At 43.9% G+C, this 25,347-nt stretch overlaps 1 protein-coding gene across 1 annotated transcript in view; it reads left to right on the plus strand.

Moving 5' to 3' along the window:
- IRAK2 (interleukin 1 receptor associated kinase 2) overlaps window positions 1-25,347 on the plus strand; it is a 46,252-nt gene that overhangs the window by 6,324 nt on the left and 14,581 nt on the right. The window contains exons 2-7 of the mRNA XM_039886726.1: window positions 960-1,142; window positions 14,582-14,713; window positions 20,350-20,441; window positions 21,954-22,148; window positions 22,232-22,296; window positions 24,561-24,675. Of these exons, the coding sequence (XP_039742660.1) occupies window positions 960-1,142; window positions 14,582-14,713; window positions 20,350-20,441; window positions 21,954-22,148; window positions 22,232-22,296; window positions 24,561-24,675 (782 nt within the window). The remainder of the gene's footprint in view (window positions 1-959; window positions 1,143-14,581; window positions 14,714-20,349; window positions 20,442-21,953; window positions 22,149-22,231; window positions 22,297-24,560; window positions 24,676-25,347) is intronic.

The raw sequence follows: 25,347 nt of genomic DNA on the forward strand, positions 1-25,347 counted from the left end.
TGTGTGTGTGTGGGTGGGGAAGGAGGTTGGAAAGGGAAAGTTCCTAGTGGGATGCTATGTAACTTGTTTTATTTGTTTTTTCCCCCTGCATTTTCCAAGTTTTCTTTAGTGAACAACCATTAACTTTATAATAAAAAATGAAAAGGAGTGCATTATTTTTAGTATTGCCAATGACTTTTCCCTGAAGATTTTGTACAGTGCTTCAGAGTTGGCAAAGTGCTTTTAGATCCACAGGCTCTCTTGATCTTTATAACAGTTCTGTGAGGATGGTGAGTTCGTTCATTCGTTCGTTCGTTCATTCATTTATTCATTCAAGTTCAGCCTGCCAGGGCTGGGACTTAGGGGTGAAAAGAATGAGATGCTTGGGGCAAAATATAAGGAGGCACCTACTCTGCAGATGCTACAAGAACAGAATCAGCCCTAAGAGTGAGTGCCTCCTTAAATTTTGTACCCTTGGTGCCTCCCTTGCCTCACCTGGGTCCTGGCCCTTCCCCAACTCTGTGTCAGGCATCGTTCTCTGTTTTGGATATCTAACAGTGAACAGAACACACAAAATTCCCTGCTTACACAAGACTTCTAGAAGGGGAGGCAGGCAAAGTCGTTACTCCATTGTTACAGTTGAGAAAACAGGCTCCACTGGGGAAATGAGTTGCTCAGAGCATATAAGCGGCTAAAGCTCAAGGCCCCCTACAATCTCATCCAGTGGTTTTTCTCCTAAATCTTCTGTGGCAGCAAAGTTGATATTTACATTCAAGTGTTACCGTGCTGGGCCCGTGGGTATTAAAGGGAATTGGCATTTTAACTTGGGCTGCCTGTGGACTCCAGCTGATGGTGGAATTTCAGGTATGGTAGGGGGCAGATGGGGAAAATATTATGGACAAAGCCTGACTAGCACAGTGACCCTCTCATGGCGGGACTGCCTTTCCAACCCTAAGCAGATCCTCTTACTTGCCTTCCAGCCTCCTTTGTGATCACAGACCTGACCCAGCTGCGGAAGATCAAGTCAATGGAGCGGGTGCAGGGAGTGAGCATCACCCGGGAGCTGCTGTGGTGGTGGGGGATGCGGCAGGCCACTGTCCAGCAGTTGCTGGACCTCCTGTGCCACCTGGAGCTATATCGCGCAGCCCAGATCATCCTGAATTGTGAGTAACCAAGCTGGCACCTAGTGGCCAACCCCTGACCATGTTGTGTTTCAGCAGGAGCTGCACTGTGGCCTTAACACCTTTTTTAATCTTAAAAAAAATATTTGAATGAGAGTTTACCATCCATCTAAGAAATTAGTAGTGGAGGTACCTCTGGTCACTGGCGGAGATGGAGAGCATACCCAGACCATCTGGATCCACAGCCCTCCTTCTTAGCTTTCTCACGGGAAAGCGTCACAGAAGAAGCTTTGGGCTTCCAGGAAACTGACATTTTTGCCTGTCAGTCTCTCTTCTGCTTAGAACTTTACTCAGATCCCTGGTTTCCGGTTTCAAACTGCCTCTAACCTCTTTGGCCCGTGAGAGTCTACCTTTGTTCCCCAAACCTCTTTTTTCTCTTCCCCTTAGCTGATTAAAATTGCTGGAGGAGGAAAGATTAAAGCCTTTCCACATCCACAAATCCCCTGGCTATTTTGAGAGCCTGATTTTGTGTTTTTACTATTGCTTTGAGTCCTTAGGCAAGACACTTACTTCCCCTTCCTGCATCTTTTTTTTTTTTAATTAAGGAAACACATATGCTGTAAATCTCTGTTACTTTTTTGGATGTGAATATAGAGGGCATATGTGAAGCATTTTAAGTTTCTGTATTCCAACTGATCAAAGCTATTTCCCTTCCCTAATTGTAACAGTAGTTAAACCTTTTTTTGTATGTACTTATTGAAGATTGTTTATGACCTTGCTCAGCTGCCTCTCACAGTTTTTGAGAACTTGATGTCTGCCCACCACTTAAAGGACTTTAAGAATAGATTTAAATAAAACAATGCTTATCAACCATGCACACCAAAAGTCCCAGATATAAAGTGGTTTCCTCGGAGACTTATGTCTCCAGGTAATATTTGTATTTAACAGAGGCCTGTGAAAGTTGGGCCTGAACTGAAAGATGATGTGTGGGAGCCATTGGGGGACCACGTGTGCATCCAGTCTCTTGAAATCATGCACTACGGCTGCCTGCTGGTCTGATTGTGTGAAGAGCTGGGTCTGTGGGTCTCTGTTCCTTGATATTTTCTTGGCCTTAATTGCCAAGACCATTGTTATTCAGTTTCTCAAATATTAATGATATAAGAATTAGAATAAATTAGTACAGACGGCTTACTACCCAGCTCCCATTCCTTCATCCAGCAAATCTGCTAGCCAGTGTTAACCCTGTTTTACTCTCTTAGCCATTCCTTGGTAGTCTCCTGTATTAGCATTCCAGGTTCACTGCTGTTACAAAGAGCAGACTGCACTGAGTTAACTAAGATAGACGTGTATTTCTCTCTCCTGTGACAGTCCAAGCTCCCCATGGTGTTGAGGACCAGGTGCTTTCTTTTTCATTGCTCTGCCATCTTGGACACCTGGCTGCTGACTCATACCTGAGATGGCTACCCTGTACCTCCACATGCACATTCCAGCCAGCAAGAAGGGCGTGCCCTGGAAGCTGTACACCTAACTTCCCTTCACAAGCCATTGGCCAAGACCTAGTCACGAGATCACACCTAGTTGCAAGGGAGGCTGGGAAATGTAATCTTTAGCTGGAATGTTATGTGCACATGTAAAGCTTCTATTACTCTAGAAGAGGAGGGAGTAAATATTGGAGGGACAGCAGTCTGCCTACAATCCTCTCCTCAAATATCCATATACACCTGTCTTCCCACACATCAAACATGCTTATCCTTTCGCCGAGGGAGATAGGCCTGGAGTCCTCATCAGTTCCTTCCTTTAGTTTAAGGCCCAGGATCTGTGAGTGATGCTTCGTCTTCTCTATGAGCCTCTGATCTAGTACCTCTCAACCAAAGAGAGCTTACCTACTCCCCTTCCCCCAACACACCTACACCCCAAAAGGCAATGGTGGAATCCAAACAAGAAGCCGCAGTCAAAACTCACATTCGAAACCAGTAACATGCTGTAGTTACTTGTCTATAGTAGTTGGCATATGTGGCTGACAGGAATTGTAAAATGTCCCTTGGTTAGGGGAGTAAGTCCTTTGTTTGGTTCTCCTAGCATCCCTTTGTTCTCAGTAAACCAGTGATTCTCAAAGTGTGTTTTCAATTTCTGGGCTTACCTGGGAACTTGTTAGAAGTGCAAATTCTTGGGCCTTACCTTATCTGCGGATTCAGAAATTCCAGGGGTGGGGCCCAATTCCAAAGGATTCTGATGCAGATGAAGGTTTAAGAACCACTGCTCTAACACCTGGTTCTCTAACTTCCGGCTCTGTCTTGAGGGGGTTGGTTTGGGGTGGGCATTGCAAAGAGCTCCCCTATTCTTTATTCTTTGTGGCCTCATCGGAAGTGGGAATTGGAGAGAGTCTGCCCTTGTGGAGGGCTACATGGCTTTCACAGCCCACTTCCTGCTGGTGTGTGTTTGGGGGCCTGAAGAGAGCTATAGGGATCAAATAATTATAATCTTTTCTCACACCAGGTCTGTGGTTTTGATGCAGGACAGGGCACATTCCCCTGAGTGGGCGGAGACCAAGGCCTACACCGAGAGAAGAGGGTCCTTTGGCAAAGAGTGTAGAAAGAATTCAGCACACACCAAAGTTAGAATCAAAAGGCAAGTTTATTAGGAAAGGGATAACACTCCACAAATAGAGTGTGGTCTCTGCTCAGAGGCAGAGAGTGAGAGGGTCAGTGGGAGGGACAGCAAGAGAGACCCTGAGTGTTCGGGGAATTTATTCTTTAGTTCTTATTTCCTTTGATATGGATGTACAGTGAGGAAGGGGAAGGAGAAGAGTAAGTAGCCTGAAAGTCCTGCTGGCTACTGTTCCCAGACTTTAAGCCATAGATAGGTTCTTCATAGTTTTTGCCATAGGGAATGAATAATTTTATTTGCGTAGGGCACCACTTAAAGACTGTTGTTCCTGTGTCCCCTTCCACAGGTGTGGGGAATGGGTCGTTCGCTATCCCAGCAGAAATCTTCCTTTGTTCTGCAGGTGTTCTCTTGGCCTGGCTGCTGGGCTCGTCAGCATATTGCAGTCTCTGAATGTAGCTTAATTAACGTTTTAATTATCTTGCCTCTCCCTACCTTAGTTTTTTGGCAATAAAATTCTGTCAAAAAACTAGGAGTTTCTGGTCTCTTGGCTCCTAATCAGTTCTGATCCAGCCTGAAGATATCTTAGCTCTTGACTCTGGAATGTTGTTCCTTTTTTAACTCTGGAATGTTTGATCTTCCATTTAGTGGCCTGCATCCTTGTGCTCAGACCTGCCTTGCCTCTCCTAATTTAATATACTTACCTGGAGCCTCCCTTGAGGCCACCTGAAATGATTCCCTGTATGGGCAGGAAGCACTCTTAATTTGACTTTTGCCTCTGGGCTCTCCGTGTCCATCTAGAATTCCTTCTGAGGTTTAGTGGTGGAACTGAGAAAAGTGAATGGTGATGAGGAAAGTTAGGGCCACAGTCTTATCTCCTGCTGAGGCTGTTTCTTCAGAACCCCTAAAATGGGGGTTCTCAGTCAACTGGGACTATCAACTACAGTTTGAGAGTTTTCCTGTCCAGCTCTGCTTGTGCATGGTCTCACTCCTCTGGAGCTCATCTCTCTTTTGTTGGAGGTTCCTGAAAAAGAAGCCACATACACCAATGTTTAGGACATACTTGGTTTTTCCCTTTAATTATAGGTGCTTTCAGCACATGGTCTGCCTTCTGAGTGTCACAGGTGATGTTTTACCAACTTTTTTGCTTTGATATGTGAAGAATAATCAGCTTTCTGGCCTGTGATATCTGGATCCTTGCTTCCTGGAGCTTTACTGTTGGGTACCAATTCTGTATTAGTTATTATATTTATTTGGCTGCTACAAGAAAGGCCAGTAACAACAGCTTAATCTAAAAGAAGGTTTCTTTCAATTAGTAGTGTGCATGTTGACAATCCAAGGCTGATATGGTGGATTTATAGTGTCAGGGATTCAGGCTTTTTCTATTATTCTGCTGTTCTTAACATGTACGAGGCTTCCTCTTGTGGTTTGAGATACTTGCTCCTGTTCCTACGGCCATTTCCATATTCCAGTCAGCAGGAAGGGGAGACCACTTTCCTTTCCTTTTGAGGGTACAATCTGGAAGATGCACTTATCACTTCACTAAATTCTGTTTGCTAGAATTTAGTCACATGGACATGTTTAGCTGCAAAGGAGTCCAGGAAGTGTAGTTTTTAGCCAGGCAGCCATATGTCTAGCTGAAACTTCCAGAATTTAGAAAGACAGAGAATAGATACTCTCTACTACATTAGAACTTTCTCTGAATACTGTGCATATATTGTTATGTTTATACTTACTAACTTAAATATTATCCACCAACTTTGTAGAAGAAGTTTGGCTTATATACACCTCCCTTTCCACATCCTTCCATACATCCATTTCACAATTTTTAGTTCTTTTATAGATTGCTTTTACAACTTTTAATGACTATCCTTAGATTTCTAGTTCTTTTTCCATCAGCTCTAGGCAGTGCCTTTTGATGCTCCACTCAGATGAAGGTGTTCGTTCCTTGTGAGGTGACACTCTCCCTCTGTTTCCATATAGGGAGTTAGATACACAGAGCTGGACGAGAGACTCAATAAAGAACTGAAGAAATATTTATCAAGTACCTGCTATGTGTTAGGCACTGGGGACATAGCAATGAAAATACAAACAAGGTCCTAGACCTCAAGGAGCTTGAAGTCTAGTGTGGGAGACAAATATTAACAGGATGATTACACAGAGATGCATAACCAACTGCAGCGTGAGTGCTCAAAGGAGAAGTGTAGTTAGGTTGGGCAGATAGGTAGGAGAGGGGAAGAGAGGAAGATTTGAGCTCATCAAAGGAAGCTGTTCCACGGAAGTGAAACTGGAACCTCCATTCGAAGAATGAGTGGGCCAACTGAAGTAAGGGACCACATAGGCATTTCTAGACAGAGGGGACACCATGTGTAAAGGCCTGGTAGTAGGAAGGAGCATAGTTTGAGGACCCAAAGAGAGGCCATGGAGGCCTCAGCTAGAGGACAGTGGGAGTGTGAGGGGCTGAGACTGGGAGGAGGGCAGGGTCAGGCCACCCAAGGCTGCACAGGACGTGGTCAAGAGTTTGCTTTCACTGGGAATGGAGGGAAGATTTTGGAGCGCTTGTACCTGGGAAGTAGCCTACTCTTTTGGCTGCTGTGTGGAATGGGGGGGCCTAGGTATTTCCAGGTATCAGCTGATTAGGAAAGCAAGAAGCTTCTGAAATTTGAAGAGATTTGGTAGGTGACCAAAATTTATATTTTGGTCACCATCTGCCACTACTATCCTTCTGGGAGTCTCGACTTTCTCAATTTTGTGTAGTCTCTTCTTGGTTATGCAATTTTGATAATTTCTAACTTTTGGTTTGGCATCTCATACAAAGTCATTTCCTTCCTGGAGCTGGGCTTTTATTCGGTGGGGAATTTTTGGCTGCTGCCTTAAATGAAACAGAAGAGAATGAAGTCTCTCTTCTGAAAAGGCCGAGCTGTTGTAACGCCAGGCAGGGCTCATGTGTTTGCACTCTTGGAAGGTTTCCCAGCATCCTCCCCTTTCCAACCACCAAGGAACAACAAAACATGGGTAGATATCAGACCGTAGGGTCACTGGAAACTTGCCACTGGAGGTGGCACTGTGTTGGGGCAAGACTCGCTAGATTGAGTCAGTGTATTTGGGTTCTACTTAGAACCTGTATTTAGCACCTAAATATGTGCCAGACAAGCATCTTATCTCATAAATCTTGTATCGCTGTTTTATAGATGAGGAGACTGAGGCTCAGAGATTAAGTAATGTACTTAAAGCCCAAAGCTACATACTAGTAAGTCACGGGCCAGGATGGGAGCTCAGATCTGCTTAACCTACTAGAGTAGGTCGCTAGGTGGCATCAAGTCTCACTTCCGCCCTCTGAAAAATAGGTATAATTTCCCTGTGTACTTTTTTTGTAAGCTAGAAAGCTTCAAAATATAAGAGATGATGAGTATTTTTTTTTTCTAAGTTATTACTGTGTGGCCCAGGACAGGTCACCTGATTTTCCTCCCACACATTAGTTATTCCATTGGAAAAAAATGAGGCTTCAATCATTATGGGTTTCTAGGGAGTAGTGTGAGAATGAACAGAGGGGTATGTGCAGTGCATCTAAACCGGTCCTCAATTTTTTAGAGAGAGGGTAAAAGCTGGAGGGAAAGGAACTGTTATTTATTGAACTCCTGTACTGTGCTAAGCTGTTGTAACTAGGCTCCTCTGGGTTCCAAGTTTTAGATGCATGTTGAGATTATCCATTAATCACGATAGGCCAGGTTATGTTGCAGTTATAGCTAACTAAACTCTGAAATCTCACTGTTCAACACAACAAAGATTGATTTCTCAAAGTCCAGCCTGCCTCCTATGTTTTCGTTGCTGGATGTGTCATCTAGAACACGCAGTTTCCAAGGTCACTGTGGGAGAAGAAGAGAAAGGGGGAAGAGGCTCACTATCACTTAATTGCTTTGTCCAGAAGTGGTGATAGCATTTCCACTTAAAGTCCATTGTCCGGAACCAGTCACATGGCCTCAGCCTAAGTGCAAGGGAGGCTAGGGTACAAGAGGGAGCAAATGACTATAAGGTTCTACCTAACTCTGGTCTATGAGGTCTAACCCCTGCCCAGCTTGTTCACCTTATCTCTGCCACTTTCCCCTCATTCATTCAACTTAGCCACCAGAGTCATCTTTCATTCAAGGAGATACATCAAACTGTTTTCTGCCTCAGGACCTTCGCATATGCTATTTCCTCGCCTTAGAATGCTGGTCCTTCCCCATCTCCCTTGCATTCTTCCCATAACTAATCCTTCTCATCTTTTGGGTTTTTGCTTAAGTGGTACCTACTCACAGAAGCTTTCCCTTCAAGTTTGTTTTCTGTATAGAATTCATCTAAGTTCGTAATTAGATATCTCTTATTTAGCTAGCTTAATGTCAGGATCATGTCAGTTTTGATAATAGATGGCATCCTTTGTCTCTAACACAATGGATGAATGAATGAGGAAGGATGAGTCATTTTAGCAGCTGTTGGAGTACAGCTCCAATGGAGAACCAGAGAGAGTGATTAGGAAAACAGGTCATGTCCTCAGATTTGTCTAATTTCATGCCTAGCTTGAATTGGGAATTTTGAATGGGGTGTGCCTGTGTGTGTGTGTGGGGAGGGTGGGGGTGGACTTCAGATGCCCAAGAGAATTGAACCCAGAGTTTAGGAGAGAAAGGAAAAGAGAGGGCCCAGAGAGTTAGGTATAGCCATCGAGCACCAGGGTTCTTTTAGTTATGACTGAATCACTTTCATTTGTTCCGGAAGGAATCCATTTCAGCCACCCGAGTCAGCTGAACAATAAAAACAAATCTATAAATATTACATCACTATTTAACTTGAGGGCTGTGAAGGGTGGGTATGTGGGGATTCCCAGAGTGTGCTCATGGAGGAAAGACTTTTTCAGCAGCTAGAGTTCCCTCTGCTCAAGTATGTGGTTTCTGGATTTGCCACTGTGTTAAATGTTCCTGGCAGCCAGGGAGGGAATCAAAGGCCCCTCTGTCAAGGGCCCAGCATGCATGAGCCCTTCAATTGAAGGAAGTGGGGCATAAATAAAATATAAATCATCCTTCTAGGTACTACTTTATTGAGGTATAAAGCAGAGATAGCAATTGGACCTTTTCTCTTGGCTGTTATCTGAACTAAAGAGGCCACACATAAGGGAAAGCACTTAGGACAAAGCCTGACCTAGAGTTAGGGATGATGATAATAATAATAGTAAATAATACTAATAGTTTATAACTTTCGAGCGCTTCCTTATTTCATCCTCATGACAACTCTCTGAGCTGGGAGTATAGTCCCTCGTCTCATTTGCCAGGTAAGACTTAGAAAGGTTACCTTGCCAGTGAGCCTGACTATGACATGCATAACTGGTTGGAAGCATGCTAGAGTGCTGTTGAGTTCATTTGGCTGCATGGCATAAGTGACTCATGCTCCTTAGAGAGGTGGGACATCCTGAAAATACAAAGCAGAGAGGAAAAGAAGTCAGGCCTAGGTAGCAGTGTTACCTGCAGTGAACTGCAAAAGGGGTACAGAGAAATGCTTCTGCTCCCCCATCTTTGTCCCTTGGTGCCTGAAACTCAACCCTGATCACTCTGGGTTAAGCCAGTAATTCTCATCCTTACCTAAGGAACTTTCAAAAACATCTAGACTCTAATTTCATTGGTTTGAGAACCTATATGTCAACCTGTCAGCCACCAAAGCTGTTACTTTGATCACTGGCACCCCTCCCTATCCCTGGGGGTCCCAGCAGGGAGAAGGACCCCAAGCTGCCTGTCTTCCCGTGTGTGTGACAAGGCTGGCTACTTTGGTGCCGGCAGCCAGAAGCAAGTGCCACCTCTCCTCAAGCCAGTCTCCTGTATTATGCTGCCCCATGGCCACTGTGTCTTTTGAGAGCATGTCCCTGCCCACCAAAAGTCAGTTTCTATTAGAGGGTTTAAAGTGTTGAAAATAGTCATCCACCCCAAATGCTTCCTTCAGAGACCCCAAGTTGGGATCAAAGGTTCTTATTCTGGGCCTTTTGGGCAGGGAGAGAGGACTGAAGACAGAGGATGACCATTTGTACAATTTGCGCCCTGGCCTTCAGCCAGCTGCTTTACATATCTTGTACCACTGAGTCCTGTAATAGTCCTATATTTTATAATTATTCTGACTCCACAGAAGATACAAATGATGCACAGAGGGATAGGAAATTTGCCCTTGGACACAGCTAGGAATTTTAGAGGCTGGATATGGAAACGGAAGCTTTCCCACACTTATTCTTGGTTCTATTCTTTGATCACAATTTATATTTTTGGATTTCATGATACTGCAGAATAATTTGAAGTGCAGAATTTTTTGAGACTATAATCCCAGGGGAAAAAGAGTGTTATTGTTCTGGAGACTGCTTCTATGCATCAGTCATAGTAATGATATTTCCTGCCCTGCCTTGACTGACAGGAAATTCAAATGAGGTTTGAAGGTTGTCACCACCTTTTCTCATAAACACTTTGGCCTCCTTTGCCCTGTCCTGCCCTCAGTGTTCTATTTTTATTTCCATGGCACTCTGATGTATCAGCCTGATAGAGTGACTGTTATATCTGTTCAGCTATCAGAGACCAGGTTTCCAGGCAGGAAGTGCTGAGAAGCCAGTTTCTCCCTCTTCCGGTTTTGATAGTAGGAAAAGAGGCAAGAAAAGGCCTGCTCTGTGCCTTCCAACTCAAATCTGGCATCAGCAACTCAAGAGTAGAAACGAAGATGTTTAAACATCTTCTTTACTGTCTGTATCTGAAAGACGTCTGAAAACCCACAGTAGCTAAGACGGGGGTTTCACAGGAAACAGAAACTTCTCATCGGGTTGTCACTGTGGCCCTGACATGGGGCTCTGTCAGCTGAGCTCTGTGGCTGGGTGTGGCCCTTGAAGTGTGAATAGGTAGGAGGGTGGATGTCAGCTCAAAAGATGCTGACAGACTCAACCATAGGCTGTACCCCTGCCAGTGACAGTTCTCCCCACCCACTCCCATGTGCTTGCACATGACCTACGGCACCCGCTGTAGGCCACTGCATGTCACTAAGAAAGAAGAAAAATAAAGAATTAGACTTTCCTTAGATGAAGCCTCTTATAGTCTTCATCTAATGAGGAAACTGAGGCTCAGCTGGGCCTCAGACAGGAGTAAGGTTCTTCTTCTTCTGGGGCTACAGGCAGTGTGGGGTACAGGTAGAATCTGTAGGAAGCCAATGCATCTGGGAATAGCTCCTACTGTCGTGGCCTGGCTTTGCAGGAAATGGCAGTCTGGGGTTCCCTTCGCCAGCAGACCTGGCCAGCCCAGTGCAAGGGGAGCTAAGGCCAAAGCTGTGCTGGCCTCACACAGAGGAGCCATCTTTGCCCTTTTGCCTCATATACAGATGTCAAGATGATGCTACTGATGTAGCCTTTCAGGAACATGGGATCCCACCCCAGGCGGTTTGTGGGGGAAGGGTGCCAGGAAAGAGGCCATCTTGGGGCAGAGGGAGGAGGGCAGGGAAGATGAGGACTCTGAGTGGCATGGGGTGGCTCCTGCCTCTGGGAGCAGGGGCACAGTATTCATGTCTGTGTATAACCTGGGAGCATATGGCTTTGTTCCGGATCTGCTCATGAATCAGCATTCGTTGCCAGCGATGGTTCTCTATTGTCATTTTGTACAAGGGACTGTGTCCTCTTTCCCTGCCTGTGGAAGGTAGCACTGTTACATAAGTCAAAGATGTGTGATTCCATGAGTCCTGCCTGTAGGGCTGCTGTTGAGGAAGAACCGACTTTTAGGCTCCCAGTTTTGGCCAGAAGGGCCTCGGCCTGATGGGAGTTGGGGTGGGGTAGTGTGGTCCGTGGGCTGACCTTCTGAGGTGCCTGAGGACCGCAGGTGGGGAGAAATGAAATGTGTGTTCTCCGAGGACCATGCTGTAGGGCGTGCATTCTTTCCACAGTCCTGTCTCCCCACCTTGGTTATGGAAAGGTACCCTACTGTCCTGCCTCAATGCCCCTTTCTTCCGCTTTCTCCCTTGGATGGGTCTCCTAACCTCCCTGAGTCTCAGTTTTCTTTCTTGCTGAATACCAAGTACACGTCTTAGTTGGTGGCTAACACCAGAAGTGAGCTGGATCTGAATCTAGTGATCACTTGCTTATTAATCTTATTAATCTAGGCTAGATGCATTTCCCAGGGCAAATGGCTCCTTACTTTAATTGAGAAGATTCAGATCTGGTCATTAGTTTAGTTAGCTTGCTTACTGATTTTTTTCTTAAGAAACATATTTTACTATGCAATGAATGCGTGATCACTGTTGAAAAATTCTATGATGTGAATAAACTGAAAAACAACACCCCCCAAACCCACAATATAAAAACATGATAATCACACCACCCAGAAATAATCACTATTAACAAATCCTTCAGGCTCTTTTTCTCTTCATATATAGATGTCTTCTATACTTTTATACATATTTTATAAAAAACTGGTAACATATAAATCCTTTTTTGTCACTCAATGATATATTAACACCTTTTCTTATGAATGGATATACACATAACATTTTTTTAGTTACTATTAAAGTGTAAAAAAAAAAAAGCACACAAGTTAAAAAATTTAAATGAGTAGTCAAATTCACAGATACAGAAGGTAGAATGGTGATTGCCAGGGGCCGGGGAGAGGGTGAATGGCTAGTTCTTGTTTAATGGGGACAGAGTTTCAATTTGAGACCATGGAAAAAACCTCTGGAGGTGAGTGGTGGTGATGGTTGTACAACGATGTGAATGTATTTAATACTACTGAACTGTGCACTTAAAAATGGTTAAGATGGTAAATTTTATGTTGTGTATTTTACCATAATTAAAAAATATATATAATAAAACTAAAAAAGAAAGTGTAAACAATTCAGTCTTGTTAAATGAAAATGAAAACTCCCACCCTATTCTTTTCATACTCAATATGTGGGCTATGAAGACATAACCAATATTTAAAAACAGAGCAACAATAATGAAGTTCCTGTGTTTTGAGCTAAGCAGTTTATACCTGCCGTTTCCCTTAGTTCTCATGAAAGTAGTCCAGAGTAAACACAGCTGGGAAGTGATGGCGCTGGTTTCTACTCCAGAGCCTGAACCCTAAACAGCTAAGCTCTGCTACCTCTTTTATGAGATAGTTTTATTTAAAAGAATAATATATCAGTGACAGTAAAGGAAAGTCACCTATTATCCCCCATTCAGGCTTCTTGTTAGTTTTGTCCATTCCTTCTAGCCTTTCTTCACAAGTTGCCTCCCTGTCTTCCTGCTTTTCTGCAGGCAGGGCCCAGAGGCAGTGCCATCAGCAGAGGGGAGTGGGGTTTGGAGGGGGGGTGGTGATTATGGTGGTGTTTGAGTAATTCTGCCCTAGCCAGATGGGAGGGGACAGTGAAACCAGCCCCAGGTTTCGGGGACAAATCATTTTGCCCCTGGGAGCCTCAATGTGCTCAAAAATAAAATGCAGATAATTGTTAACTGCTAGAGATTGTTGAGAAAATCAAATAAATCTGTGTGGTGCTATACAAGTGTGGTGCCATGCATTTAGGCATTATTAATATTGTTCTAGACCCAAAGCTTGGGTTTGAAGAGGTTGGCCTCAAGGTAATGATCAGTTTTGTTTAGAAAGAGATGTAGTTTACCTGTTGGAATGAATGCTACTGGGGACTCAAAGGCTGGACATGGTTTGCCCCAGCCCCACCTGAGCATGTGTGAGAGTTAGCAAGTCGGAGGCTTTCCCTGGGACTTCGGTGGCCCTATTTTTTCAGTTCTCAAATATTGGTCCACCCTAAACCACCAGAGGGTGAAAGGCCTTGAATACAGGGCTGTAGAATTTGGATTTGATCTGGGAGGCAATGTGGAGCTATAGGGAGTCCTGTGAAGAATGTGCTGTGTATCCAGACAATGGGAAGTCATAAAGGCTTTAAGCAGGGAAACGATGAGGTTTGATCTGTATTTTAGTAAGATGGCCTAGGGAGGGACCTGGAGGCCCTTTGAGCTGGAGGCAGCAGCCAGCCGGGAGAGATGAGATCAGGGCCGTGGTGAAGGAAGCTCCTTCACAAAGAGCAGGCTCTGAGAAGCTGGGTGGAAGCCAGTGTAGACACACCCTTGCAGCACCTTTGGGCATTCCCAAATTTATGGAAAGGGGAAGTAATTACTCATGAAGGCAGTTGACTTCTACCCAGGCTCCTTCGGCCAGTCTTGCCTGCTCAGGCCTGTGATCGTGGAGAAGCCACTTAACCTGCTCACACCTTAGTTTTCTTATCAGGGATGAAATGCAAAGTTCTTATGAGGATTTGATGCAAAGCTTGGCCTGGGCCTGGCACAGCTGGCACTCATTTGACATAGCTGCTATTTTCAGAATTCCTATCTATAAAACAGGGATTCTGTTTCCAGTGCTTGTAGAGGGGGAAGCTGCAGGACTGCCAGAACTTTTATATTTAGGAGCACAGCTAGAGACTTAGCAGGATGGATATCTTTAACTTCTCCACGTGTTCAGGGAAATGTATAGTTTATAGAGCCCTTTCATGTCTTTTTTCTCATATACCCCCTCCCAATAGCCTATTAGGTAGGCAAGCAGATATTATCATTATCATCAGCTCTATTTTATAGGTGCAGATACAGGTGCCAAGAAGAAAAGTGACTTGTCCAAGGTCACATAGCTAGTAGGCTAAGAAGCCAGGTATATCTGCCTCAGAATGTCAGAGCTGGACCGATCACAGGAGATTATTATGCGCAACCACTACATCTTACAGATGGGGAGCCCGAAGCCCAAAGAGGGGCACACTGCAAATTCAAAGCAGAGTCCAGACTAGAACCCAGGTCTCTGACTTCTAGACCCAGCCTCTGGATAGTTACCCCACTTCATCTTTCTTTCCATTTGTTTCAGGGAAACCGGTTCCTGAAATAAAGTCTTCCAGCCCTGATTTCCCAGATGCCTTGAAACCAGCTTCTGTAAGAAACACCAACGATGAACAGAGAATGGGGCAGCCCGTGAGGCCAGCTGCCTTTCAGGGCCCAGGTATTTTTAATTAAATTTCATTTTTTTTTGTTTAAAGGAAATTTATTTAAGAAAATGATTTAACTAAGGATATTCAGCTCAGCATGTAATAGTAAAAAATTAGAAACAATTGTAGGGATGATAAAATTGATGCCAGTAGGTCATAACAATAATACTGATAACATAATAATACTTTTAGCATCTTATTAACATAAGAATACTGTTAACAATGATAGAAACATACTTACAATGTATTGAGTTAAAAAGTAAAAAAAGTCAGATAACAAAACAATATATACTATTTTTTTGCCGTTTAATTAATTAATTAATTAATTTCATTTTTTAGTGTGATTTTTTATTATAAATCTTGGAGTTAAGCATGTTTGTTTACATTTTAAGGCATCTCAATTTTGTATGTACTATTTTAACATAAATTTGGTTTATTTTTTACCATTTTAATAGAAAGCAATAACTGAGTAAATGAAGACTTTCTCTGTGCCAGACACTGTTCTAAGCACTTCAGAGATGTTGACTTATTTAATACTTAGTTAGCTGTTTGAGTTAAGTACTGTGATTATCCCCGTTCCACAGATGAGGAAACTAAAGCATGAGATCATATGCACCGGGCCCAGGCTTTTTGCCTGTGGTTTCTCAAGTCCCCATTACTGGCTGGCAACACATGCCTTCTGTGGGCTGGGAGCCTGATGACCTTTCTGTCAGCTCTCCACAGGCTGGTGGCCTGTCTAGGGCCTCGCCCTCAGCCATGCAGTGGAGTACTGAGGGGTGCTGCTTGTCCCCCATCTTCTTCCTCTTCTCCAGTCACAGACTTGCTGTTTTGTTCTATGGCATGTGAAGCACCAAGAGGGAATGTGTTTTGCTCAAGGTCACATGTGTAGGAAGTAGCATCTGAGCAGTATAATCTGAACAGTTATGTTTTTATCCCTTGCACTCACTGCTATTCCAAAGCCTTAAAGATCACTTCAGATTTGTCCTGATCCCCTTTTGCCCAGGAAAAGGCTTGGGGACAGTTTGTCAAATTATAGAAGGACTCAGCCAGTGGATAACTTCCCTGAGGGGGATTGCCACTTGCTCACATCTCCATTTTCATCACCTTTCCCCTGGAGCCCAGCCTTCCTTTCGCTCTCCTGCAGCCTCCTGAGCAGCGAGCCAAAGATCCCAAATCCATGAAACCTCAGTTTATTAGTGTGGATCGTAAAGATAAGGTCAGCATGGGCTGAGAGGAGCACGTACAGGCTTTTGCATTAGACAGACCTTTATTTGAATCCCAACTCTGCCACTTTCTAACAGAATTACTTAATGTTTCTGTGCCTCAGTTTCTGCATCTATAAAATGGGCGTAACAAAACCTACGTCATCATGTTGTGGTAAGGAATCATACACCTCACCATGTAAGTGCTCATTAAATGTTAGTTGATGTTAGGAATATTCCAGACACCCCAGATAGGTTGAGTCTGGAAAATTAATTCTAGCCAAGGAATCTGAATTATTTCCTGCAACTAAAGACAAAAAAAGTGGAGGACTTTGATCAACAATTAAAGATAAGGGGAAATAGTCCTAAAGCAAATATGATACTAGCTGATGATCAACGGGAAACAGAGTAATAAAATAGGGAAATTCTGGGGACATGCTGGTCAGGATGGAAGCAAATATGATACTAGTTGATGATCAACGGGAAACAGAGTAATAAAATAGGGAAATTCTAGGATCGTGCTGGTCAGGGTTACAGGTGTAGCAACTTCTTCTGATGTTCCTTATCTAGGAGACTGCAAAAACAAGCATCATGTGTTTCTGCTAGCCTTTGTACCGTTTACTTTCTTGAATGGCCCTTGAAAGCATATGTGCCCTGGTGGGTCGAGATAATAAATACAATCTGTAGATAGAGACAGGAAGTTGATTGTCTATCTTTGCCCAAACTGAAAATAAGAAAGTAATCATTAATTTCATCAAATGACCCAAAGTCTTTCTTCTCTCAGGAAAACCCCAAGCTTCCATTGGGCCCCAAAGTTCAAGCTGATTATCTTGTAGGAGTGGGGAATGCAGAGGCAGCGGTGGCTGGGGAGGGCACAGACAGGTGCTTGTGTGCAGGAGACACTGGGCCGGGAGTTTGTGGCCAGTACCTCATGAATCACCCTGACAACCGGGGAGCCAGGGGTCCTTATTGTCCCCTTTGATATTTGGGGAAAGATGCATGACCTGCCAGAGCTTCCTGGTAGAATGAGTGGTGAGGCCAGGATTCTGCTCAGGTGGGTTGCCTAGAGCCCACACAGCAACCTGTGTATATACTGACCCTCTCACATTAGGTGGGGAGGAAGTGGGGGAGAGATGTGGAGGAGGGAATTACGTCAGTAAACGAGCCACAGATAGGTTCTGAGCACCTCATTAAACAGATTCTCAAAGCTAGAATTCAAATAAAAGGGCTCCGAGCAGCTAAAACAACTATCACAAAGCCTTAGCTATAGGAGAGGCCATTGTGTGGTCAGTCAGAATCTATTTCCTCTTATTCCACATGGAGTTTACCAGCCTTGGTACTCCATATGTACCAGAGAGGGGTGCATCTTTGTGCTTTATAACTGTCATCTCTTTTATCTGGACAAGAACTCTATAAGGAATGGAATATTGTTGTTCTTTTTGCATTTGAGAAAGCTAAAGAATGAAGCACAACTCACCCAAGGTCAAATCTTTAGTAATGATGGAGCCAGGACTTGAGCCCAGTTATGTCTGATAAACAGAAAGGAGACTGGGAGGCTGCAGAGGCAGACCCACTGCCAGCCACCAGGCAGTGTACAGAAAACCCCAGTTGAGATATAGCACCCACCACTGCGTGTTCTATACTCAGGCACACAATGCAACACAGCAGGATGAGATTCTGCTTGGGAATGCAGACATTCTAGGATTTCTAAAGGAGATGTTTTGGAAATTACATTTATGTAGCCAAGTGTTACCCTGACTCAGTCCTTCCATGAGCATGCAAAACAAGGGCTAATTCTTATCTGATGTGTCAGCCTTTTGGTAGTGGCCCAAACTTCATTTCTTTCTATTTTATTTGATTTTTTTTACAAAACCGCAGGGATAGACTCAGCCACTCCTTTAACTAGTGGACCTCACTGATCCTCCCAACCCAAGGGACTTGGTATAGCCCCCAGAGTGAACTCCAGGCATGAAGCCAGATCAGCAAATCCTGGCTCTGTGAGACCATTAGTGACCCTGGAGTCACTGGGCAAAGGGAGAGGACAAGGGACCATGTGCACAGCCCTACTGTGAAGTCAAGGATAAGGCAGCACTCGAAGAAAGAAGCAGGAGGAAGATGGAGTTAGCTTGGAGCAGTGGTTCTTAGAGTGTGGTACATGAGAACATGGGTATTAGAAAAATATATATCATATGCACAAAAAACTAGGGATTTCAAGGCTAGATGCATACTACATGAATTAAAGTGGATTGAAAGGAAAACATCAAGTAACTCATAGAGAGACAGCACAGAGACATGGCCAACATCTTGGAGATGGATGAATATGACTGCAGTTTGGGGGACACAGGCCAAGGGTACTGGGTTGAGGCCAAGAGAATGCTTCATTGCAGGAGCAGCAGTGTCAGTGTGGTCCTGTACTCCAGGTCACCCGAGAAGCGAAAGCCAAGGTTAACATGCAAGGATTTTCACAGGACAAGTGCCTGAGAGAAAGTGGGGAGGGAGCTGGGCAAGGCTGGGGGAGCTTTTGGGCCTGGAAGGAAGGAGAGGGTGTGGGAAGGTCGGCTGGAAGTGTCCTGCCTGCCTGCCTGCTTGCTGTCTAAGGCAGGCTCAGGAGGTGGTGTCCTTGGAGAGACCAGAGTCACCATCAGAGGCCTGGGTCTCCCCTTAGCCTCTCCTCTGCACTCAGTCACTGGGGAGAGCAGCCTGTGGGAGGCATGGCCCAGGTGCAGATGTGGGGATGGATCTGAGTGAACAGTAGGGCTCTCTCTGTCAGGTATGCTGCCGGCAGCTGGTTTGCAGCTCATTCCTGGTTTTATTTTATTTTTCATTCTGGATTTTTTAAATAATTTATTTGTTTGCCAAAGGTTTACTTCCAGTGTCTGCGCTATAGCTTTTACCCCAAAGCTCAATTTACAGTTATAGTGCACTGATGGACTGAGTGGGTGTATGTGCACCTGTGTGTGTGTGTATTTTTAGTACCCCATTCTGGAGTTCACTGGTGAGTGGCCAGTGAGTGAAGCTTCATTTGTATTTGCAGTGTGGGTTTGCAAACACGGTACCTTCTCAAGTGTAGTTCTTTCAAATATAGCCATTGCTGGAAAATGTGAAAAATCAAAAACTTCAGAAGCTGTGGCAGACGCAGGGAGAGAGGCTTAGGGTGGCCCTCCTGTTGGGCTCCGTGGAAGATGGAAGAGCCTCAGGCTTTGTATCAGGTGAGTTTTATTTCATCAGCTGCCTAGGTTAATAGTTTAGCAAGGCTGATTCTAGTTTCACCCTGGTACTGTTTTCGTCCTTCTGAATTATTGTTTTGATGGCCAAAGTTCCAGATTAATCACTCCTTTCCTGATGTCATAAACCAGGTGAATTTGACCAGCAACCCTGGGGTCAAGGCCAAGTTCCCTTGGAAGGGCCAGTCCTCAGTTACTCAGGGGCCTCAATTTTACCATCTATAACGAGTAGATGACAATGGTGCTATCTTCTAGGATTGTTGTGAGGGTTAAATCACTTAACACAGTGAAGTGTTTAGAACTGTCCCTGGCATGATGTCAATGTTTGCTCATTAAGTGTGCTTGGAATGTTTAATGCACGCCTGGGTTTTCCCACTGTCATACCTCTGCTTAGGCCCATTCCACTGCCTGGTGTCCTCCTACCTCATATCCACTTGTTAGAAACAGTTCTCCATCTTTCAAGGCCAGGTCAAATGCTCCTTCTTCTGTGAAACCCTCCACGATCTCTCAACCTACTATGGCTGGCCTCTCCTGCCTCTGACCTTTGAGGCCGGTTATTGCCATTCCTACCACGGTGGAGGTTTCTGGAAGGCAGGGGTCCATAGCTATTTTCCTCTGAGTTCTTTTCTGCTCCTTGCGAGGGAGGTGGGGCAGTATAGGGGTTAGATGTTACACAGATGACATTCCCTTTGGAAGCTGGCTCTGCCACTTTACTGTGTGGCCCTGGGCAAGTGGCCACCTGCAGTGCCTCCATTTCTCCACTGGCTAAATGAGGATCATTTATAGCAGGGATCATTTATAGCAGGGGTCCCCAATCCCCGGTCTGTGGCTTGTTGGGACCTGGGCCACACAGCAGGAAGTGAGTGGGCAGTGAGTGAAGCTTCATCTGTATTTGCAGCTGCTCCCGAGCACTAGCATCACCACCTCAGGTCCACTTCAGATCATCAGGCATTAGATTCTCATAGGAGCACTGGTCCCAGGTGCCAAAGAGGTTGGAAGCCACTGATTTATAGGACCAACTAGTGGGGCTGTCATAAGGATTCATTTAGGTAAAGGCATGAGAGTGTGTAGGCTGGCACCTGGGGGTGTCAGGAAATGGCAGCTGTCATTACAGACAAGTGTTTGTATAGTGAATTAGAGATTGGCTTGGCCTGGGGACCAACAGAGACTCCTCCCGCCTTCCTCCAGCGGGCCACTTACTGACACACAGTCTCTCCTTTCCAGGGCCAGTTCCAGCCAGAACCAACCTTCTGCCTCCTCCTGAAAATGCCCCTCCTTCTTTAAAAACCAGCCTTCCTGTTTCATCTGATTCAAAGGTAAATCTTCCACTCACAAGCCATATCCCCAGCTCAATATCCTCAACTCATGGCGCTCTCTCAAAACTGCAACACATTTATTCCCTGAGACCAGTTTGGGGGTTAGGGCTGGGGTGAGGGGAAGAAAGGAGACCCATTGAATTACTCAGAGCCACTAAGGCTGTAAGTACTGGCCATCAGTACATCTGGGGCTGGGCATTGGTGGGATGGGGGGTGCAGGGGTTGGTGCACTTTAGTGAATATATGTTTTTAATGAGCTTTTCCATTATTTGTGTTTAAATGAGAGCTGATAATTGGCATCTTCCTCCTCCCAAAGTAAATTGATTACAGTTGTTATTTGCTTACAAATCACCTCTCCTCCAACCTTTTCAATCCCAAATATGTCTGAGTTATTCTGAATTTTCAATGAGTTGGGCCACATATGACTTTTGTGGGTCTTAGGCATTTGAGCCCTCATGGGTCCTTTCTTTCATTAAAAAAATTAAAATTAATATTTGATAATTGCTTTGATATAAAGATGAATATAATTCAAGATAGATTAAAAATTAAAATATTTTCTTTGACTCTAAAAATTCATTTTTGTTCTTCTGATTTTAAAAGAAATTAAAAAGATTTCGTAGGTCCCTAAAAGTTTTGTGGCAGGGTGCCTGGTGAAGAAGCCAGCTCTGCGTAGGTCTGATTAATGAAGCTCTTCCATAAAGAAGACTGTTAGTCATTCTCAAAGATGGTTTAATAACTTGGGAGAATGATCATGGTATAATGTTAAGTGAAAATACCAGATATCAAAACTATGTGTTTGTCATGGTTTCAGTTTGTTAAATAAATCTTTATATATCTAGTTGGCATGAAACACACTAAACTTTAATAGCCGTTAAATGGATAATGAGATCAAGGGTCCCCACCAATTATCTAAAACTGTTTATAAGAGCATATATAACTTTTTTAAAAATTAAGTTTAATTACACCTATTTTTAAGAAGAAAAGTTATTGAAGCAGAGCTGCTTCTCATAGGCTTACACATGCAAGCAGTCTCCAAAGCTCTGATTACAGAATTATGTTTGGTTATATGACCCTGTAACTTGCTTCCCAGCTTGTGTACTATGCGTAGGACCAAGGGCACCAACTTGGCCATTGACCAGCTAGCTGTGTGATCTCACCTCAGCTCTTTGATCCCCTTGGTGCTCACCTTCGTAAACTAAAAAAAAAAAAAGCAAACACCAACCATTTGCTGAGAATAGTCACATTTTAGTTAATCTTCAGAATTACGCTCCAGGGTGCAGTAGTTATCTTCATTTTTGTTGATGAGGAAATTAAGGTTCAGAGAGGTTAAGTAACTTGCCCAGGGTCATAGAGCAAGTTGAGGAGGAGCTGGGGGTTAAGCTGGCCCTATTCCTTTCCTTTTTACCATTCTTCCTCACTGGAAAAGATGATCCCCTGAACCCCTTAAGCTCTGGTGTTATTTTTCCATATTAATTCAATATTAATGTCTGTCTCTTCTCTCTGAACCCCCAGGATTTCAGCACCTCCATTCCTAAGCAGGAAACACTGCTAAGCCTGGCCGGAGATAGGCTTTTCTGGAGTGAGGCAGATGTGGTTCAGGCAACTGACAACTTCAACCAAACCCACAAAATCAGTGAGGGGACCTTTGCTGACATCTACAGAGGGCAAGGGCAGGGCACACCAATCATCATCAAAAAGCTCAGAGAGGTGAGCACTTCTTGGTTTCTGATAGGGGATGGAGGCTGCACAGGTGAGGCTGGATTTTTATGTTTCACTGTCTTTTCCCACAGATGGCCTGTTCAGGTCCAAGATCAATCGAAAAATTCTTCCAGGCAGAGATACAAATTTGTCATAGGTAAGCCTCCCCTTTGGAGAATACTTCGTTTAATAATGATGACAGCTAACACTTAGAGCTTCCTGTATGGCAGACATGTTTTAAGAACTCTGTATGTATAAACTCATTTAATCCTCACGAGAACCCTGTAATGTAGTTACTATTACCACATTTTACAAATGGACAAATTGAGGCACAGAGAGGTTAAGTGTGTCGTCCAAAATCACAAGGCTGGTAAGTGATAGAGCCAGAATCTGAACCTAGATTGGTCTGGCTCCACAGCCTATTCTTTGTCTATGTAGCAACTATATACATAGATTAGAATTATAAAAGAACCTTGGTTCACTTGGCTCAACTCCTTTCCTCCTGGGGGAAAAGAAATCTTTCTATCCCATTTTTCTTTTTTTCTATCCTGTTTTTTGAGATAGGCAGAGACATACAGATTCCAACTCTAAGGGCAAATCCATCTTAAAATCCTAGTGCTCTAGATCAGTATCTGGCAAATGATGATCCACGGGTTAAATTTGGCCCTGCCTGTGTTTGTATGACCTGAGAGCTAAGAATGGTTTGAAAAAAATATAAAGAATATTTCATGACCCATGACATAAGAAATTCCAATTTTAGTGTCCATAATAAAGTTTTGTTGGAACATAGCCATGCTCATTTATTTCTGTATCATCGGTGGCTGCTTTTGTATGCTAGTGTGCAGTCAAGTAATTGCAACAGAGACCATCTGGCCTACAAAGTCTAAAATATTTACTATTTGACTTTTTACAGAGAAATTTTGCTGACCTCTGGTCTTGAGCAATAAAGGCCTTCAAAAGTCATCCTCAAACCTTATTTTACAGATAGGATAACAGGCTGGAGAAGTGAAGTTAGCCTCTCTGTCACAGAACTAGGTGGGGACTGGGAAAGAAAAAAGAGGAAGGACTATATGGTCCTGGCTCTGCCATCATTGACTGAAGAATCTAACAAATGCATATTGGGCACCTGTCATGTGCTTGATACCAGCTGTCATTCAGCTTTGGCAAGTTACCGAGTTTTCTTTGCCAATGAGCCTCCTTGGGCAAGTAATACGTGATAATTGTAGAGTATTTTAAGAAATAAAGAAAATTATAAATAAGAGAATAGAAGTCACCTATTTTCCATTGTACCTACAAACTACTACTGTATTAATATTTTGATATATTTTCTTTCATCTTTATTCATACATGTGTATGAATGTACACACTTATACACACATACTTATATACACATGCACACACACACATTTAATGGAAACTGAAAGTCTGTTCTACCTTGGCATAGTGCCTTCCTGGGGTCAGCAGTCACTCCTTCATTCATGGATTTGGCAAATGTGAATTGTCAAGGCATTACCTGACTCTAGAGAGTACAGAATGTGAAGAAGTCACAGCTCCGACTTGGGGAAGTTTATAGTCCAGTGGGGAGAGTGAAGTGTAAATAACTCTAATGAATGTACAAAGTGTGAAGTAAGATGGCCTGGGGTGAGTAGAGGAGGGCAGAAGCTTCAGGCAGGCAGCTTTACAGTAGTCCTGGGGAAAGTCCATCAGAGTCTGACCCAAGGCAGCCCAGGGCGGGATGAAAGGAACCTTTTGAAAGCTATTTATGATAGTGAATGGTGACTAATTAGATGGGAGATGTAAGGAAGTTTCTAGGAAATTGGATGGATGGTGGTATCCTTTGCTGAAATAATAACTGTGGGTGGGGAAGCTGGTTTGGGACTTGTTGAGTCTAGGCTGTTTAGAGCATTGGGGCTGGAGATAAGAGATTTGGGAGATACTTCGAAGAGCAGCTAAAAAGACAAGATGACGAGCCTAGCCTGGGAGAGTCAGGTTTCAGAGAGAGAGGCAAAGGAGGAGAGTCTTGGTAAAAAAAAAAGTCCAAGAAAGAGTGGTCAGAAAGGTAGGAGGAGAGTCAGGAGGGACCGGTGACTTAGAACCCAGTGGAAGAGGATTTTGGGGAAGAACTCCGGTCCTGGGAGTCAAAGACCTGCAATCTGATCCTGGCTTGCTAGTTATAACCTTAAGTAAGTTCCTTAATCTCTATGCTTTTGTTTCCAGAAGATGGGGTGGTTAAGGTGTTGTATCTGCAGAGCAGTGAGATAGGATAAGTTCAAACAACTTGACTTCCAGGCAGTTTTCATTTTGCTACCATTGTGCTGGGCCCTTAGGGTGGTAGAGAAGGGTGGGAGGTGAGGAAGTGGAGCAGCCTTTGATTACTCTTTCTGTCTGACTCCTCACCCCTGCACTGACGCCTGTTTTCAGATGCTGCCACCCCAACGTCTTACCTCTGCTGGGCTTCTGCTCTGGAAAACAGTTCTACAGCTTGATTCATCCCTTCATGGCAAATGGTTCTTTACAAGACAGACTCTGGGATCAGGTAAGGGGCTGGGTCATGGTCAGAGAACATGACCCGGCAGTACCCAATTAGAGAATCAAGGGTTAGGGACTTATATTAGTCCAGAGGGGAGAGGGGCTATCCAGAGAGGCCCTTCCAGAAGAGAGGTTGGGAAGATGGCAAAGTAGGCAAATGCTGTACTTGCCTCCTATGACCACATTAAAATTTCAACTAAATTATAAAACAATCAGCCTGGGGAATCGTGTGAAGACTAGATGAACAGAAGGCTTACAACTAAGGATATAAAGAAGAAGCCATGTCGAGACTGGTGGCTCAAAAAGAAAAAGAGAAGTTAGGCAGATAGATAAGATCTGGCTAAACATCTTCAGGAATAAACCTACAAAAATTTTATTTGACAAGAGGCATTTCATTTAAGTCAAGAGCAAGCCAAAGGTATTCCAGAGCACTAAGTTACTGAACATTGTTCTAGAGGTGCTAGCCAATGCAATAGGACAAGAAAAAGAACTAAGAGATACCAAGTATGAAAAAGTAGAGGCACAATTTTATTTAAAAATGCTATTCTTAAATATACCTATTTGTTTGGGTACTTATGGAATATATATTATGGAAAGAAACAAGAAACTGCTGCCTTGGGTACCTCTGGGGAGGAAAACTAGATAGCTGTGGCATAGGATGGGAGGGAAGCTGACTACA

This window comes from Pteropus medius, unplaced genomic scaffold, assembly GCF_902729225.1.
Source record: "Pteropus medius unplaced genomic scaffold, Ma_sr-lr_union100, whole genome shotgun sequence".
In the NCBI taxonomy this organism is placed as follows: domain Eukaryota; kingdom Metazoa; phylum Chordata; class Mammalia; order Chiroptera; family Pteropodidae; genus Pteropus; species Pteropus medius.